Genomic DNA, 16,452 nt, shown 5'->3' with positions numbered 1-16,452 from the left:
TGAGGAGTGAGCTCACCCTGTGGGGGGTGTGCGGGGGGCCTGTGGGCGTCTGTCTCAGTGTGTGACACACTGGATTCCTCCTCATCCCGCCCTCCCCGAGCCCTGCCAGGGGACGCATGTTAATGATGACCTTGCTGAGTAAAGAGTTGTGGAAGGAATAAGTGTTTTTCCTGCGCTCCGAGAGGCGGAAGGTGCGATTACTCATCCATCTCTCCAACTGTCTCCAGCACCTTTCAAGCGCTTCTCGCGTCGAATCTGGGGGCGTGAGCGAGGGGGTGGCAAGCGAGGGGAGGCTGCCAAAATCTGGGTTGCCACAGACACCGGCCTCGCTTTTCCTCCAATGAACGCTGCGCTGAGAGTGCGAGAGGAGGCTGGGCACCACCCACATGTTGAGCTGCGCGGAGTATAAGTAGATGGAGGAGCCTGGACTAGTGGCAGTTCAGACAGGGAAGAGAAGCAGCTCTTTGCATCTCCAGTGAAAGCGGTTTTGACTCACCAAGTTTGCCAGAGGAGAAATCCACACGGATTTTTGCTGCAGCTTTCAGCTTCTTTGTGCATCTCTGTGTGATTTTCTCCGGCGGGGACTTCGAGGCATTCGAGATTCTCAGCGGGATTGGACATCTTATCCAACTCTTCTCCTTGTTCCTGGAGGATCCTGGTTCTCTCTGGGACACCCCTGAGCACGTGAGACCGGCGTTTCCAGCTGGGCACCAGGAGAAATTTGCCTACAACTCTCTCTGGGATCCACGTGGACCGACCAGCTCGCTCTGTGGTGATATCTGATTGGGTTGTGTTTGTGTCCAAAAGTCTTTGGCGGGGGGTTTAGAAGTCTCTGTGTGTCTTTCAGGAAGTGTTGTGGTGGGGGTTTTTGGGATCCAGCTTTAGTGCCAGGGCTTATAACCCACTTCTTTCCGTGTTTGCCACTCGCACGGTCGGAGCCATGCAGCTGGACAATGTCACCAGCGCGGGCGTCCACTCCTTCCAGGGGCACCGTGGAGTTGCCAACAAACCCAATGTAATCCTACAGATAGGGAAGTGCAGGGCAGAAATGCTGGAGCATGTCCGGAGGACCCACCGGCACCTCCTGACCGAGGTCTCCAAGCAGGTGGAGCGGGAGCTGAAGGGATTGCAGAAATCTGTGGGGAAGTTGGAGAACAACTTAGAGGACCATGTCCCAACTGAAAACCAGAGATGGAAAAAGTCCATCAAGGCCTGCCTGGCCAGATGCCAGGAGACCATTGCTCACCTGGAGAGGTGGGTCAAGAGGGAGATGAATGTTTGGAAGGAGGTCTTTTTCCGCCTGGAAAAGTGGGCTGACCGCCTGGAGTCCATGGGAGGCAAATACTGCCCTGGGGAACAGGGCAAGCAGACGGTGTCCGTTGGGGTGGGAGGCCCAGAGATAAGGCCAAGTGAGGGGGAGATTTATGATTATGCCCTGGACATGAGCCAGATGTATGCCCTGACCCCTCCTCCTGGGGAGGTGCCCAGCATCCCTCAGGGCCACGATTCCTACCAGTGGGTCTCCGTGTCAGAGGACGCTCCAGCCTCCCCAGTGGAGACCCAGGTGTTTGAGGATCCCCGGGAGTTCTTGAGCCACTTGGAGGAATACTTAAAGCAGGTGGGTGGAACAGAGGAGTATTGGCTGTCTCAGATCCAAAACCACATGAACGGCCCAGCTAAAAAGTGGTGGGAGTACAAGCAGGACTCTGTCAAAAACTGGGTTGAGTTCAAGAAGGAGTTCCTGCAGTACAGCGAGGGAACTCTGACTAGGGATGCCATCAAAAGGGAGCTGGATTTGCCCCAGAAAGAGGGGGAGCCCCTGGATCAGTTCCTTTGGCGCAAGAGAGACCTGTACCAGACCCTCTATGTGGATGCAGATGAGGAGGAGATTATCCAGTACGTGGTAGGAACCCTCCAGCCCAAACTGAAGCGTTTCCTGAGCTACCCCCTGCCCAAGACCTTAGAGCAGCTGATCCAAAGGGGGAAGGAAGTCCAAGGGAACATGGAGCACTCTGAGGAGCCCAGCCCACAGAGGACCCCTGAGGTTCAGCCAGGAGACTCCGTGGAGACCGTGCCCCCCTCAACCACTGCCAGTCCCGTGCCGAGCAATGGGACTCAACCAGAGCCCCCCAGCCCCCCAGCCACTGTCATATGAGCTCCCCTGAGGGTGGTCTGAGTTCCGTGGAAGGGAGAAGGGGGCTTATTTAGGAAGCTTCTCCTTGGAGGGAGGTTCTGGCTGAGATGGGACCTGAGGAGTGCTCAGTCCAACAGCCCGGAGCAGAGGGATTGACTTTGCTCGTGGGGGGAGGGAGGAGGTGGGGGAGAGGTGCCTCAGGATGGGGTTGCCTCCCTTGCCCAGGCCATGCCATGCGGTGGTGCTGGGGACCCTGCTGGCACCACTGTGGGGAACAGCCAATTTTATGAGAATTCCCTGCCAAGAAACTATAGAGACAATTCCCAACTTGTGAAGCAGCTGCTCAGCACTAGCGGCTCTCAAGGACTTCATACGAGTGCAGTAGTTGGTGGAGGGTTCCTACCCATCTGGATCTCTCTTTTTCCTTCTCTCCTCCCTCTTCTGAGAGGGTGGCCCTGTCCTGCAGAGACAGCTTTCTTTTGACCCTTGCCTGTTTTTGATTAACCTCTGGGTTTCTGTTCACTCAGCAATCTCCTGCTCTTACTTGCTCCAAAGGATTAAAGTAATTTTTTGGATTATTTTTTGTTTTAAGAAGAAAAAAAATCCTATTATTTTAGGAGCGGAAAGCTTTAAGAATCTGGGTTATTTTCTGTGGTTTTCATTTCACTGCACCTAATACCTGCTTTAATGGGTTTCCTCTCAAGAGGCTCTTAGTGGTTTACTTCTTGTCTTAGTTTCTGCTCATTCCAGTTCAAGGCCACTGCAGTGCAGAGGCGAATTTCATCCTTTCTCTGCACATTATCCTGTGCATTCAGCAGGAAACAGATTTTCTAATTAAATTCTGAGCTCATTTCTTGAAGGAGCAGTCTCCTTCCTTTCAGAGAAGAGAGGGTGTTCAAGGTAGAGAGAGGAGACACCAGAGCTCTTTTGAGAGAGAGTGGGGGGAGGGAAGGGAAATAAATCCTTATTCTTTGACTGAAACAAACAAACACACCCTAAAATCAGAGCAAAATATCCCCAGAGCAGCAAATCGAGTCCATGCTGATGTGTGGAGACAAAAGGAGCTTTTGTCATGTAAAAGCCAAAAGAAGTGAAAAGAGGATCTATGTGCCCCAGCACAATTTCAGCTTGTGCACTGCAGCCAGGAGTTCCTGCTCACACAGACAGACTCCAAATGCTCTTGGAAAGCCTGGCACGTCTGTCCTGGAGCACCTGAGGACAGAGTGTTGTCTGCTCACAAAGAACTTCCTGCAACATCTTGTCACGGATGGAGATGGACTTGGACTTTGTGACATTTTCCATGCTGAGACAGGAAATGCTTGGTGCTCACCTTTGGCCAGCTTTTGATGATAGGACTGAGAGATGAAAGACATTCCTGAAGTTTGGCTCTCCAAAGCTTCCTGAGGCTGGACACATCTTGGGCAGCATCTGCATCCACCACCAGACCAAATAATCAGCAGGGATGCAGCAGCAGGAGTGACCCTGGGATGCTCCTGGCACTGCCACAGTGGTGACATGTGGCACTGGTGGCTCAGAAGGCCTTTGCTGTGACTCCTTCCAAGAGGCTGAAGGTAAGGCAGCTCTCTGGCATTCTCTCCTCAGAGCTAAACTGGTCACAGAATGTCCAGTAGAAAACTTGCCCTGGGATAAAAACTAATCTGAAATGGGATATGAAGCATTGGGGTTGGGAGAAAGGGGAAGGGAGAGCCAGCCAAAGGGAAAAATACAGGACAGGGAGTAGGAAAAGTTTCCAAAGTGGGCAGTATCCTGCACTTTCTGATTAATGTGGGAAAAGAATGGAAAGCTTCTGAATTAGCCCAGCCCCAGGACCTGCCTCATCCTTCATGGAGAAGCTCTGGGCTTGAGTCCCCACCTGGAGCAGCACATCCCAGGTCCATGCACACCCCAAAGGAGCTGCAGGTCTGCTCTGCATCCCTGCTGGGAGCTGGTGTCAGGAATGGTGGGAGCTGTCCTCTCCCTTGTTCCCGGTTTGTCAACAGCTCTGTGTGCAGAGAAAGGAGCATTTCTCAGTAATGACCGGGGCTGAGTGATGGGGGAGTGGGAGTCACTGCTGAGGATGAGCTGGCCGTGTATTACAAGCTGTATCTCCTCTTGCTTCCAGTGACTCACTCAGATCCTCCTCTGGGAAGGAATCACTTCACGGCATTCATCATTTGGAAGGAAAGCCACAGAAAAATCTGCAAAACAAGGGCCTTACCATCAGAGCTGCTCTCAGGACCCTCAGTCACCACCTGCCAGATCCACCACCTGAAGGAAAAACTGGCACAGGTAATTACATCCCATATTACCCTGTGGGCCTTCCTTAACCTCCCCAGAGCCCTGACACAAGATATTGAACAGCCCAGGTTTTGAAACCTCAGCCCCAGTGGCTGCAGCAGGCTGGCACCACCAGAGAGGTGGGATTTCAGCTTCTTGATGTCAGAACCCAAGCACCACCCCCAGTAATTGATAATCCAGGGACTGCACATTGTGGCTTTCCCTTGGCTGGACCATGGGCACATCCTTAGATCCCAACACCTGGTGGGTCATCCAGGCTGCAGGCACAGCAAAATTTAATCCCAACTCCTAAAAAACTTCCCCACTTCCAAAATCTAATCAGAGCTGGTGCATTTTTTTTCCCCAGAGATCCCTGCTGCTGTTGCTGAGATTCCTTCTCTGTGTCCAAGAACTTTCCCAGGGGACAAGCGAGTACTGCAGGAAGACAGAGGGCAAATCATGCACCAAAGAGCCTCCCATGCAGTGCAATGCCACGTTCAAGGTGCTGAGAGCCAGAATGAAATGGGGAAGCCGCTTCCAACAGGACAAAGAAAAGCCTGAGCTGGTCCAGGTATTCCAAGCACAGAAGAAAGTGCTGAGAATGGAAAGACAGGCCAGAACAGAAGAAGCAAGTCCAGGCTTTGGGGACAGCGGGATACTGGGCTTGTGCTGACTGTCTGTGGAGAGGATTCCTCACCTCTGCGATTTGGGGCCGCTGGGACTCACCCTAAAGGAATCTTCACTAGATAATGATCCTCACTGAAAAAAACTTTCCTGATTAACTTTGCCAAGGGGCTGATCCTGCCTTGGCTACGAACCCTCCCCGCTGGCCGTGCTGTAACTCACCTCTCCTGAGTCGGGGTAGCTTCATTTCATGCGGGTATCAGTTCCAAACCTCAAAGGGCTCCTGGAGTTTGGAGAAGCATCCCATGGTCCAGATGCTTGTCTGAACTGTTGGAGCCTGCACATCTGGGCCAGCTGTCTTGCCAGCAAGAAGCCTCGTGAGGCAGCAGGCGCTCTCTGGGTCTGCATGGGCCAGAGTTACTGCAAGAACTGGGGTTCTTGTGCTGGCTTTGGAGTGACTGTTTCCATCCAGACCCAGGGAGCCCAAAAAGAGCTCGAGCGAGCTGGACAAGACAGTTTTGGTTCATCTCTCAGCTGAAGAGGTCTAGCTGGTTCCTCTCTCTTCCAGAGCCAGCTGTCCTGTGTGTGTGTGTGTGTGTGTGTGTGTGGCAGTGTGGGGGATGTGTGTGTTGAGCAAAAAAATCCACATTATTCAAATTCTGTGGTGTTTTGTTGCATTTGAATTAAGCCAGAGGGACCTAAGGTACATTCCAACAATGCTCAGCAAAAATGTCCAGGACTGGAAAATTCCATAAAACCATATAAAGGCAGATTCCCAGGCATCATTTTAAAGTCTAAATGATATTTGGTTTTGAGGTGCTTAATTTCCACAGTCTCTTCTAAGGGACTTGACTGCCTCAATAGACATTTTATTTTTCCTGTCTTTTTTAGGGAATTAGCCTGTCTGTGCTACTTGATCATTTGGTCCTGAGGTTTTTACATTTTCAGCTGGCTTTTTGGAGTGTGCAGAACTGAATCTTCTGGACTGATCTGATTTCAATTGTTGCTCCCAGCAAATTGGAGCTTTACTTGTAGCACCCTGGTTTTTTATTACCAGCCTCTCCAGGAAGGACTGGTAGTTTATTTTCCTGGGGCAGAGTCACATGAATGAAAAGCGTGGATGTGTTGTACCTCTGGAACTTCAGCAGATTTCAACCACTGCATTTTTTCCTCCCTAGGCAATTTTACATTTACTGATGAAACTACTTTAGAGTTTTTATTTTTACTAGAGATATTATTAATTCAAACAACCTTGTACAAAAGGCAAATACGTGGAATCACTGCAGGTTATAGGGGTTGAAGCCAAAAGGTCTTTGTAAGCCGACATCACCTGCCCTAGATCTGACTGTATCAGGCAGTTTATTCCTCATGTGTCATGTTGGAGCTACAAGATCACACCAAGCCACTAGAACCTGTCAGTAGAATAGTGCTACACTCGATTTGCTATTGTAGCAAAGCCTTTTGTAGATTTATACAATAAAACTTTGAAATATCTGCTTCAATTGCTTCTTGCCTCATTTTCTGGCCTTTCTTCCTTGGTTCATGGGCAACTCAAGGATCTACTGCCCTCTGTAAAATTTGGGGTTATTGGGATTACCTGACTTATGAAAATCCTTCTTTCCAGCAAAAGCATGTGGTTGATATAAAAGTGAAATGCACTGAGTTGTTCAGACTCTAAAACTCAGTCAGATGTAGCCCATGGGGGAGAAGTGGTCCTTTGTGGGACTGTGGATTGTGCAGGGCTTGTGTTAGGTTCAGCTGAGAGAAGGACCATTGAAATGAGGACAACCACTGAGGGAAGGACCACTGAAATGAGGACAATCACATTCCCAGCCATGTTTGAGAAATAACATTCACAGAAGAGCTGAGACAAGACAGGACCAGCTCTACTTGACAACCAAAGAGCCTTTGTGAGTGAGAATCATCAGCACCCAGCAGAGATCCAGGAGCTGGGGCTTTGTTATCTGATGCATTCTCAATTCCTTGGGTTCATTACCTCTAAAACATCCCAGGGTTATCCAGGCTGGAGCCAGGGAACACAACAGGGAAATGAGCTCAGGGTGTTTTAAATTGAAATGTTTAATTTTGCAACAGATTGGGCTCAGATTCCTGGCCCCAAAGATGTTCAGCCCAGGGGTACAGGGCTCTGCCTCTGCAAGTCCTTCCTCTTCCAGACAAGCTTTGCACTCAGAGGGATTTAGCCCCATTCTCTGCTCCATCCCTGGTCTTTCTCCAGTGATGAAGGAAAAAGTCCAGGGTGGGATGCAGCTGGCAATGCACTTGATTGGGTCAGCTGGAGAAACAAAAGGACTCATTCCTTTTACAACAGGGAATAAATGCCCAGTGAACCTCTTGATCCCAGATATCCCCTTTGAGCTCAGGTTGGAGAGGCACAGATGATCTGATGGCCAAAGGTGCCTCAAGGTGTCTCCAGCTCTTTGCAGCTCATTTGACCACAAACTCTTGGCAAGAGTGAGAAGGAAACCTTGAAGGTGTGATTTGGTTCCACAACTGAATTCTGCCTTCGTTAACAGCATCAGAAAAGAAGTGAAAAAAAAGCATTGAGGGGACAGACCAGTGACAAAAGTACATCCAGTGTCACCCCAACCTATGACAGTGTAGAGAACTTGGGCAGGAGAGCAGGATTAGACTTTCCATGGTCTATGGACATGGCCAAAAGTGCCATGAACAACCCAAACCTTGCAAAGAGAAATGCAAGAGCTGCACCAACCCTGCCGGGGCTCAAGAAGCATTTGGACAACACTCTCAGGCACAGGATGGGATTTTTGGGGTGTTCTGTGCAGGGCCAGGAGCTGGATTCGATGATCCTTGTAGGACCCTTCCAGTTCAGGATATTTGAGGATACTGAGCTCAGCTGGAGGTGCTGAGCTCTTCCAGCAGAGGGGGGCAGAACTCCACTCTACACTGTGGGAATTAAAACCAGGAAAAACACTAAGGAGGGAAAAATCTGTCCTTGTCATCATCCATCCCCACACGCCCATTCCCACAGGATACAAGACCAGGAGTTGCTTCAGTGAGGGAGGTCTGAGACAAAGGGCAAAGGGAGGTCATGTGGAGAGGGGGTGGGGACTGATGGCCAAAGCTGTACTGGAGGAACGTGGACAGGATGGGGATAAGAGGTGGGAAAGGAAGATGAGGCTGGAAAATGCCAGCCTGTGCCAGGTAAACTCATAAGGTTTCCAGTTTTGTCCCATAGTCTTCCAGGTTTGACTCTAATCATTGTTATTTCCTTACTTTCTGACAGTTCCAGATGAAAACCCTGGAGACCCATTGGATCAACACTCATTAATTAATGAAAAAATGCCTTATTAACTACTCCTGGCTCTTCGAATTGGGAGTCACCTGGAATGGATGTAGCCCAGTGATGGATTAACTGCCTCAAACTACCGAAATCCCTTTCAAAATCAGAGTGGGAACCATCCTTGTGTTTGCTGGGGCAAGATCCAAAATGCAGAGATATTCACAGTGGAAACAGCCTCGGGTTGCACCAGGTGGGATTTAGATATCAGGAAAAACTTATTCACTGGAAGAATGGTCAGGCATTGGAACACTCTGGAATCACCATCCCTGGAGTGTTCAAAAGCCTTGTGGTTGTGGCACTTGGGGACAGGGCTCAGTGGTGGAGCTGGCCATGCTGGGTTAGTGGTTGGACTGGATGATCTCAAAGGTCTTTTCCAACTGTACTGATTCCATGACTCCATAGGTGGTGGAGAAGGCACGCGAGGCAAAGCACTTACAGAACTGAGAAAAACATCATTAATTCTTGATAATTTTTACTGGATTATTTTTATTTTCTTCTTTCTTTATCGTGACTGTGCTGATGGGCTCCTTAATTTGCTTATTCAGGACAGCTTAAAGAAGGAGCCAAGATGGACCTATTGCACGTATGAATTATTTTATAGACTCATAGAATGATTTGGGTTGAGAGGGACCTTAAAGATTACCCAGTTCCACCCTCCTGCCATGGGCAGGGCCGCCTTCCACTAGACTAGGTTGCTTTGTTTCTTTTTTTCCTTGGTTTTTTTTTAATCTTTATTCTCCTTTTTTTTTAAATCTGAGATTGCACCGTTCAGCGATGTAAATCATATTTATTGACTTTCCAGGCAGGCCTTGTGTGTGTGTGCACAGCCCAACGGCTCCCCTGGATCTCCTTTTTCCACGTAATTAAGGAAGGCTGTGAAACTTCCGTTATTGACACAAGGGGCTCTAATGGCTCCACTTACCACATCCAAACGATTCTCTGGGTGCTCGCTCCCATCATGGAGCAGGACGTTGTCCCAGACCTGTTCCTACAGCACTCATTTGTACCGAGGATGAGTTGCAGGCAGGTTTTGTGTTTTTACAGCTGGTTTTTAATCGTTACGAATTGAAAGGATGGTTTCTATGTACATCCAGCTCGATTCTTTACACAGTTTGTGGTGATTTTTATGGAAAACACAGCCATTTTTATTACTTTTTAGGATATATTCAGGGATTATTAGGGTCCTGTTAAGTTAAAGGGATGCTGCATTTTCAGTGTGGTTTTCAGTCATTCCCCCCTGAATGTTTATTAACTTTCAGCTCGTTAATTTATATTCCTAGAAGAAAGAGAGTTTTCAAGGGCATGGAGTGATGAGACAACTGGGAATGGCCTTAAGATGAAGGAATTTAGGTTTCAATGGATATTGGGAAGAAATTCTTCCCTGTGAGGGTGGGGAGGCCCTGGAATGGAATTGCCCAGAGAAGCTGTGGCCACCCCATCCCTTGAAGTGTCCAAGACCATTTGGACAGGGCTTGGAGCAACCTGGTCCAGTGGAAGGTGTCCCTGTCCGTGGAGGGTCTGGAATAAGATGATCTTTCAGGTCACTTCCAACCCAAACCATTTTTTGATCCTATGATCCCATTTCACACAAAATCAGGGATTCCCAAACTCACTAAAAGCCTTCATGTTTCTGATACGGAGTTGATGAGTTCTCCCATCGCTCCCACATGTGCTCAGACAATATTACATAAAAAAAAATCAAAATACAAGCCCTACTAGAAGACCAGATTTTATTTCGTCTTGAATCTTACAGAACATGTTGGTGACATAAAGTGTTTTGTGTTTTTCTAAAGGAATCGAACCTTGACATTTTCAAAATGAGCCTTTTTGACGTCTTCTTTCTGAAAAATACTGCTTAAAACTGACTTCAGCTTGAAAAATAAAACAAAGGAAAGAAAGAAAAAAATTTTAAAAAGTCTAGAAAGCTCAAAAAAGAGCTGGAATTTACTCTTTTGGGACTATGAGACTTGTGCTGAGTTGGTGCAAGAAGAAATGTCTTTTTTCCATCTTCATTATAATCCGTTGAAATATTAGGAGAGTTTCTCATCTGAGCTGACTTTGCCCTATTTTGCCCACTCCTGATTTGATTACTCAGCTAAATAAAGTCAGATATTTTCCTTGTTGCAAGATTTCCACTCTCTGTGCTCCTCTGCTGCAGGAATTTCAGGAACATAGAATATTCTGTGTGTCATTGGAATGGAAACCCTTCCTCAGCCAGAACAAAGTTATTTTCCCAAAAGGAAATAGAGGAATAATCCCTCTTTGTGACCAGGAAAACCTGTGTTACACACTTGGAAAATTACAAAATCCAGTGGAGGGCCCAAATTCATTGACAATTTTGATGGCAGGAAAAAAGTTAAACTTCAGGTTTTTACCTTAAATAATGGCCTTAAAATCTGTCCTTGATTTGGACAGTGATGTCAGGGTAGTACTTTAGGAAGTCTATGCTGATCACAGAATCCCAGAATGGTTTGAGTTGGAAAGAACCTCCAAGACCACCTCATTCCAGCCCCTGCCATGGGCAGGGACACCTTCCACTATTCCAGGTTACTCCAAGCCCCATCCAACCTGGCCTGGAACACTTTCAGGGATGGGGCAGCCACAGCTTCTCTGGGCAACCTGTGCCAGGGCCTCACCACCCTCTCAGGGAGGAATTCCTTCCCAATATCCTTTCTGAATCTATCCTCTGGCAGTGGGAAGCCATTCTCCTTGTCCTGTTCCTCCAGTTGCTTGTCCAAAGTCCCTCTCCAGCTCTCCCAGAGCCCCTTCAGGCCCTGGAAGGCCACAGTAAGGTGTCCTTGGTGGCAGCCTCAGCAGTTTTGGGTTTAGGGTTGAGTACAATTATTTTGGAGGTCTTTTCCTACCTAAACAATTCCATGACTCTCCAGCCAGTGAACAGCTCTTGGGTTACAACCTGCATCACTCCAGTCCTAGAGTCACTGGGACAATTCCAGATGTTGTTTCCTGTTCTTCCAAAGGAGGCAGAGTTTGGAGAGAGAGATTTACTAAATATCAAAGGGTGAAGGCAGGAAGGAAGGGTGACTGCAGACACCTCTGTTCTGTGTAGGACCCCCACCAAGATCTTGTTTTCAGAGCTCACATCCACCTCACACAGAGCATGCCCATTTCCTGGCATGGAAAATGTGGGACATGGCTGAACTGGAAGTGTTGGAAGCAGAGGACAGGGTGGAGTTTCCCAGGAAAGCAGCTCCATCACTGCTCTCTGCTTTCACTGCTCAGTTTCCTCAGAAATCACCAATTTTTTCCTCTTGTTCAGTAAAGGTTCCTAAATCTCCTTGCAATCAAGTAAAGGAGACGCCAATTCATTATTTCCCAAAGATCTCTGTCCCTGGGGACTCTCCTACACAGAGAGTTCCAGAAAAGCAAATCCAAACTTAACCAAGGCATGGCCATGTCGGAAATTACTTGGAAGACTTTAACACCTGAGCCTTCAATCTATTTCAGAATTAAGGTGACCTTGATGCAGCATGGTTCACCTCCCTTTGGCTTGATCAGAAAGGCGTGTCAGGGAACGAATTAAGCTTGGCTGAATTAATGCCACTTTTGATCCTCATTAGGTTTGGACACCCAGGCGTTTAGGCTGGCCTAAGTTCTTCCACCGTAAAAGTCAGGGCTAGGGATGGATGGAAATCTGCACAGAAACTGCTGGAAAAACATCCAGGCTGAGATAATATTTTGCTAAAACATGCCACCAGCAAATTCTGCTCTGTGCCACCCTTGGACACTTTTCTGAGAACCACAGAATGGTTGGATGGGGCTTGGAGCAACCTGGGATAGTGGGAGGTGTCCCTGCCCATGGCGGGGTTTGGAATGAGATCATCTTAAAGGTCCCTTCCAACCCAAATTATTCCATGACTCTGTGATATGGCGACGGCAGCCGCCTTGTCTTTCTCTTCCCCACTGATCCATGAGTTCCTCTCCAGGACAAGACCTCTCAAATATTCCCAGATTTTGCTTGGCACCAGGATATTGCCCTCATCACAGTCACTCCAAATGAAATTCAAGTTAAACTTCACTTCAGCACAGACTGATGCAGCTTTGCACAATGTCTGTACAGCCCAAGCACCTGGAACAGCAGAGAAATGCCATGAAAATCCAGGAAATGTTTCTTCCTCTACATCTTTCCTACATGAGTTTGGAACAGCTGCTAAAGGCCCTTTTTTGGAATATGTCACACAGAATCTATCAAGATCATGCAAAATCTACATTTTTCCTGACAATCTTCACTGGCTTTTTTTATTTCTTTTACTCTTAATCAGATTAGATAAAGAGGCTGATCCCTTGCAAAATCGCTAATGTTGCCTCCTAGATCAAGATCCCAAGAGGATGAAAAACAGGGGAATATCAGTACAGCTGATTTCTCATGGAACCACCACAGGAAATCTGGGATGTTTGTCACCTGTGTCAGCAGAAATCCCTGCCTGGCACCCCTCAAGCAAAAGAATGGAGCTGTGCTGGCTAAAATCCTGCAGTGTGAAATAGGGCCTGGGAGAAAGGAAAACAATCAGGAAAAATCTGCCTGGTGAGGTTATTTTGAGTTTATTTAACCCAGTGAACTCAGGCAGAGCTACCTCTCCAGGAACTGGACATATTTAGTGCCTGTTGTCCAAAACCAGCATCCCATGGATGTCACAAGCCTGGATATCAGCTCTGTTTGCCATCCAAGAAAGAAAAAGCTCCACTCAATGGACCCAATTCATCCCAAACTTACCAATGCGTTCAGGGCACAGAAAAAAATCAAATTTTCTGCCCCTTTCCACACTGACGTGACCTTTTTCTGCTTTTGTGAAAGATTCTCCCCATAGCTCATGAAGTCATTGCTTAATCTGGATTTCCTTGCAATTTTGGCTATCGGAAGAAATCAGTTTTGTTTTCCCTCCCTGCTCAGCCATTTGTCTGCAGCTTTGCCTGGTTGCTGAAATCCAGGTGAGATCACAGAGTCCACAGCTGCCAATCCAGGACCTTTGCCATGGCATGAGAAAAGCTTGGGGGCAAAAATAAACAGCAATAAAGATTAATTTTCAAAATAAATAAAATAAGGAAGCCCTGAAATGCTCAGCCCCTGCCATGAAGGACTTTAATAAACATTCAGAGCTTGTTCCTGTGCAGCTGAGGCTTTACCTCTCAGAAAGTACAAAACGTCAATCAGGATTTTCTGTGCTGGAAGCAGGAACCCAAATCTCTATGGAAACCAGACGGAGGTGACGGTGCCTATGGAGAGGTTTTCTGCATAGATTCCCATCCTCACAGTTTACATTTGCTGGAGATTTTATTGCCACTGTAGTTCTGGAAAAGATAAAAAATGTTTCCTCTTCCTTAGACTGCAGATTCTGACATTGTTCCCTCTCCTTCCTTCTCCCTCCTCCAGCCTCAGTCAATGAACCCTTTGGTTGTGCTTATTTACTGCCACATTAGAGAAGATTAAATTATTGAGGCAGGTGAAAAATGAATCCAATCCAATGAAACCACTCCACAGAGGATGTCAGGTTATAATGAGGATTTGCAGCCTCACAGGATGGATTTGAACAGGGAGGTGCAAGCAGAGGGGATATTTTGGGACTACACAGGGGCCCCACCGCAGCACAAATACCTGTGGGAGAACCTGACAAAGGAGTTTTTTCAAAAAGCATCAGATTCTGACTTCATTCAGCCCTGACATTTTGGAAACACAGCCCCAAATTTTCATGTTAGGCAGCTGATCTCAGAACCCTCCAGCATCTCATCCTGAGCGTCCCAGAAGAGCACCCTGCTCACCGTCCCTTTACTTGCCAGAAGCCAAGCCAGGAAACAAAGCCCTCAGAACTGCTCTGTGGGTGGGTGGTTTCCCTTTCTCTTTTGTTGCTCAGTTTCCAGCTCTCAAGCGAGACAAAAAGAGAAATTGGTGAGTTATTCAACATCTGAGGAGCTGAAGGGGTGAATTCATCACTGGAACGAAAGTTCAGGAGCTGTTCTGCGCCTGCCATGGTGGAGACTGGGGTTTGAAATGGAGCTTGGCTGTGCACAGAGCTGAAAGATTAGAGACAAATCTTCAAATTAAAAAGCTCCTGCATAGAGAATATGTGGAGGGCAGGACTGTGGAGTACCAAGGGAGCATGAAGGGGACAGAGTGAAGGGTCAGGGGACAGATTTCACAAGCCGGATGGATGGATATAAAAAGCAGCGTGACGTGGCTGTGACAACTGTGCAGTGAACAAACCACGAAGACCTTGGCCCTGCTCCTCACAGAGTTATTAAATTCCTGCCAAAATCTGACTGCAAATCAACGGGAGCTGCCACTCCTGGGGAAGGGGTTTACTAAATGTCCCTGCAGGCGATGCTGGGAGTGGTGTCAGCTCTGAATCCTGCTGCCCATTGGTCCTTAAATACAAGTCACAACCTCTCCCCTGCTGGTAAAGGTTTTCCTGTTGCTCATCCCATGCCATGGGAAGGGAAGTGGCCACCCATCCATTTTCTGTGTTACTGCCTGAAAGTGCCAGAGGTTTTCATGGGATCACAGAGTGGTCTGGGTTGGAAGGGACCTTGGAGACCATCTTGCTCCAACCCTTCTGCCATGGGGCATCTTCCACTAGACCAGGCTGCTCAAAACCACATTCAACCTGGCCTTGGACACTTCCAGGGATGGCGCAGCCACAGCTTCTCTGGGAATTCTATTCCAGGCCCTCCGCATCCTCATAAGGAAGAATTCCTTCCCAATATTCCATCCAACTCTGCCTTCTGGCAGTGGAAAGACATTCCCTGTGTCCTGTTACTCCATATCCTTATCCAAAGTCCCTCTCCAGCTCTCGTGGAGCCCCTTTGCACACTTGAAGGGGCTCCGAGGTCTCCCTGAAGCCTTCTCTTCTCCAGGTGAACACTCCCAGCTCTTCCAGCCTGGCTTCAGAGCAGAGGCTCCATCCCTCTGAACATCTCCGTGGCTTCTTCTGGACTTGCTCCAACAGATTTTGTTTTGGCATATTCACTGGCAGTGCAAAGGGAATTCCAGGAAATTCCGCTTCCCTTGGGGCAAAGATATTGTCCCCCTGCTTCATAGGAGCATTATTTATGGCACGCTGCAACTCACAGATCATGTTCTACACTGGTTTTAAAGCTCTTCAAGTGGTGGAGATTTCACATTTTCTCAGTTTAGCTCATTTTTACCAATGGCCGAAGGGAGGAAAACATCCCCTTCCTGCTTGCAGAAGCTTTTTCTGTGCTGGAAGTTTCAGAATATTCAAAATTGGGTTGTAAAAATTGGTGTAAATTTTCTCCACTTTCCTTTCTATGACTGACACTCTCAGATCCAGGAGGTTCATTTTGGCTCCTTCCCTGTTCACTGATAAGATTGTCCATGGGGCAATGCTTTGAGCAAGGCTGCTGCTGTGATCCAAAATATTTCCTTCACGTTGATGTTATTAATATGTTAAAAATGCTTTCTGCACCAGGACTTTCTCCTTGCACATCCCTTTTTTTTTTTTGTCTAGTCTGTCCTCCCACTCACCACTCTTATTTCACAGCCAGTAATGCCCTATTTTAAACTTCCTAGATCTCTCAACTCCACTTGGACCTGTCCTTGGTCTCCTTGATAGCTCCTTGCCCAGACGGAGCAGCTGCCATGGGCTTGCATCTTGCTGATGGAATATCTGACATCATCATTCATGATTTTGGAGAGTGTTTGTCTGTACCCAACAATTAAATCTCTCTGTTGTCATAACTTACACCCTTTTGGCACCTCAGAGGTTGAACTTTTCCCTTTCAAAATCTGAATTTCACTGAGACAATTCCATCACTGCAAGGACCACTCCTGAAGACAATTCCTCAGCTTTCACCTGCATCTGTTCCCTGAGAATATTCCTCTTCCCATATCTTTGCTGGGACTCTTTTTCTGAATGCCGAAGCTGAGTTTTTTCAACCGATACAATTTCGAACGGCAACGCAGAGAGATTTCTGGGGAGGGTGAGCTCAGATCTTCTCTTGGGGAATTATCTTTACCCTGGGATGTGTGAAAAAATGCAGGAGCCAAACTGTCCCTCAGGCAGGACACTGCTGAGAGTGCAAGGGACATGAATGGCTCAGGGAGCTAAATGAGTTCTGAGTG

The 16,452-nt window shown here is 47.7% G+C and overlaps 1 protein-coding gene across 1 annotated transcript; it reads left to right on the top strand.

The window, feature by feature from the left end:
* Positions 1-940: 940 nt before the first annotated feature.
* Positions 941-2,155, top strand: ARC (activity regulated cytoskeleton associated protein). The gene has a single exon (XM_069006062.1). The coding sequence runs from the start codon at positions 941-943 to the stop codon at positions 2,153-2,155; it is 1,215 nt and encodes a 404-aa protein (XP_068862163.1).
* Positions 2,156-16,452: the final 14,297 nt, after the last annotated feature.

Source organism: Aphelocoma coerulescens, chromosome 2 (assembly GCF_041296385.1).
Source record: "Aphelocoma coerulescens isolate FSJ_1873_10779 chromosome 2, UR_Acoe_1.0, whole genome shotgun sequence".
Taxonomy (NCBI): domain Eukaryota; kingdom Metazoa; phylum Chordata; class Aves; order Passeriformes; family Corvidae; genus Aphelocoma; species Aphelocoma coerulescens.
This window is presented reverse-complemented; position numbering and strand designations above follow the sequence as displayed.

Bases quoted from the DNA above. Each gene is read 5' to 3' on its own strand.
- ARC (XM_069006062.1), top strand. From the start codon at position 941: ATGCAGCTGGACAATGTCACCAGCGCGGGCGTCCACTCCTTCCAGGGG.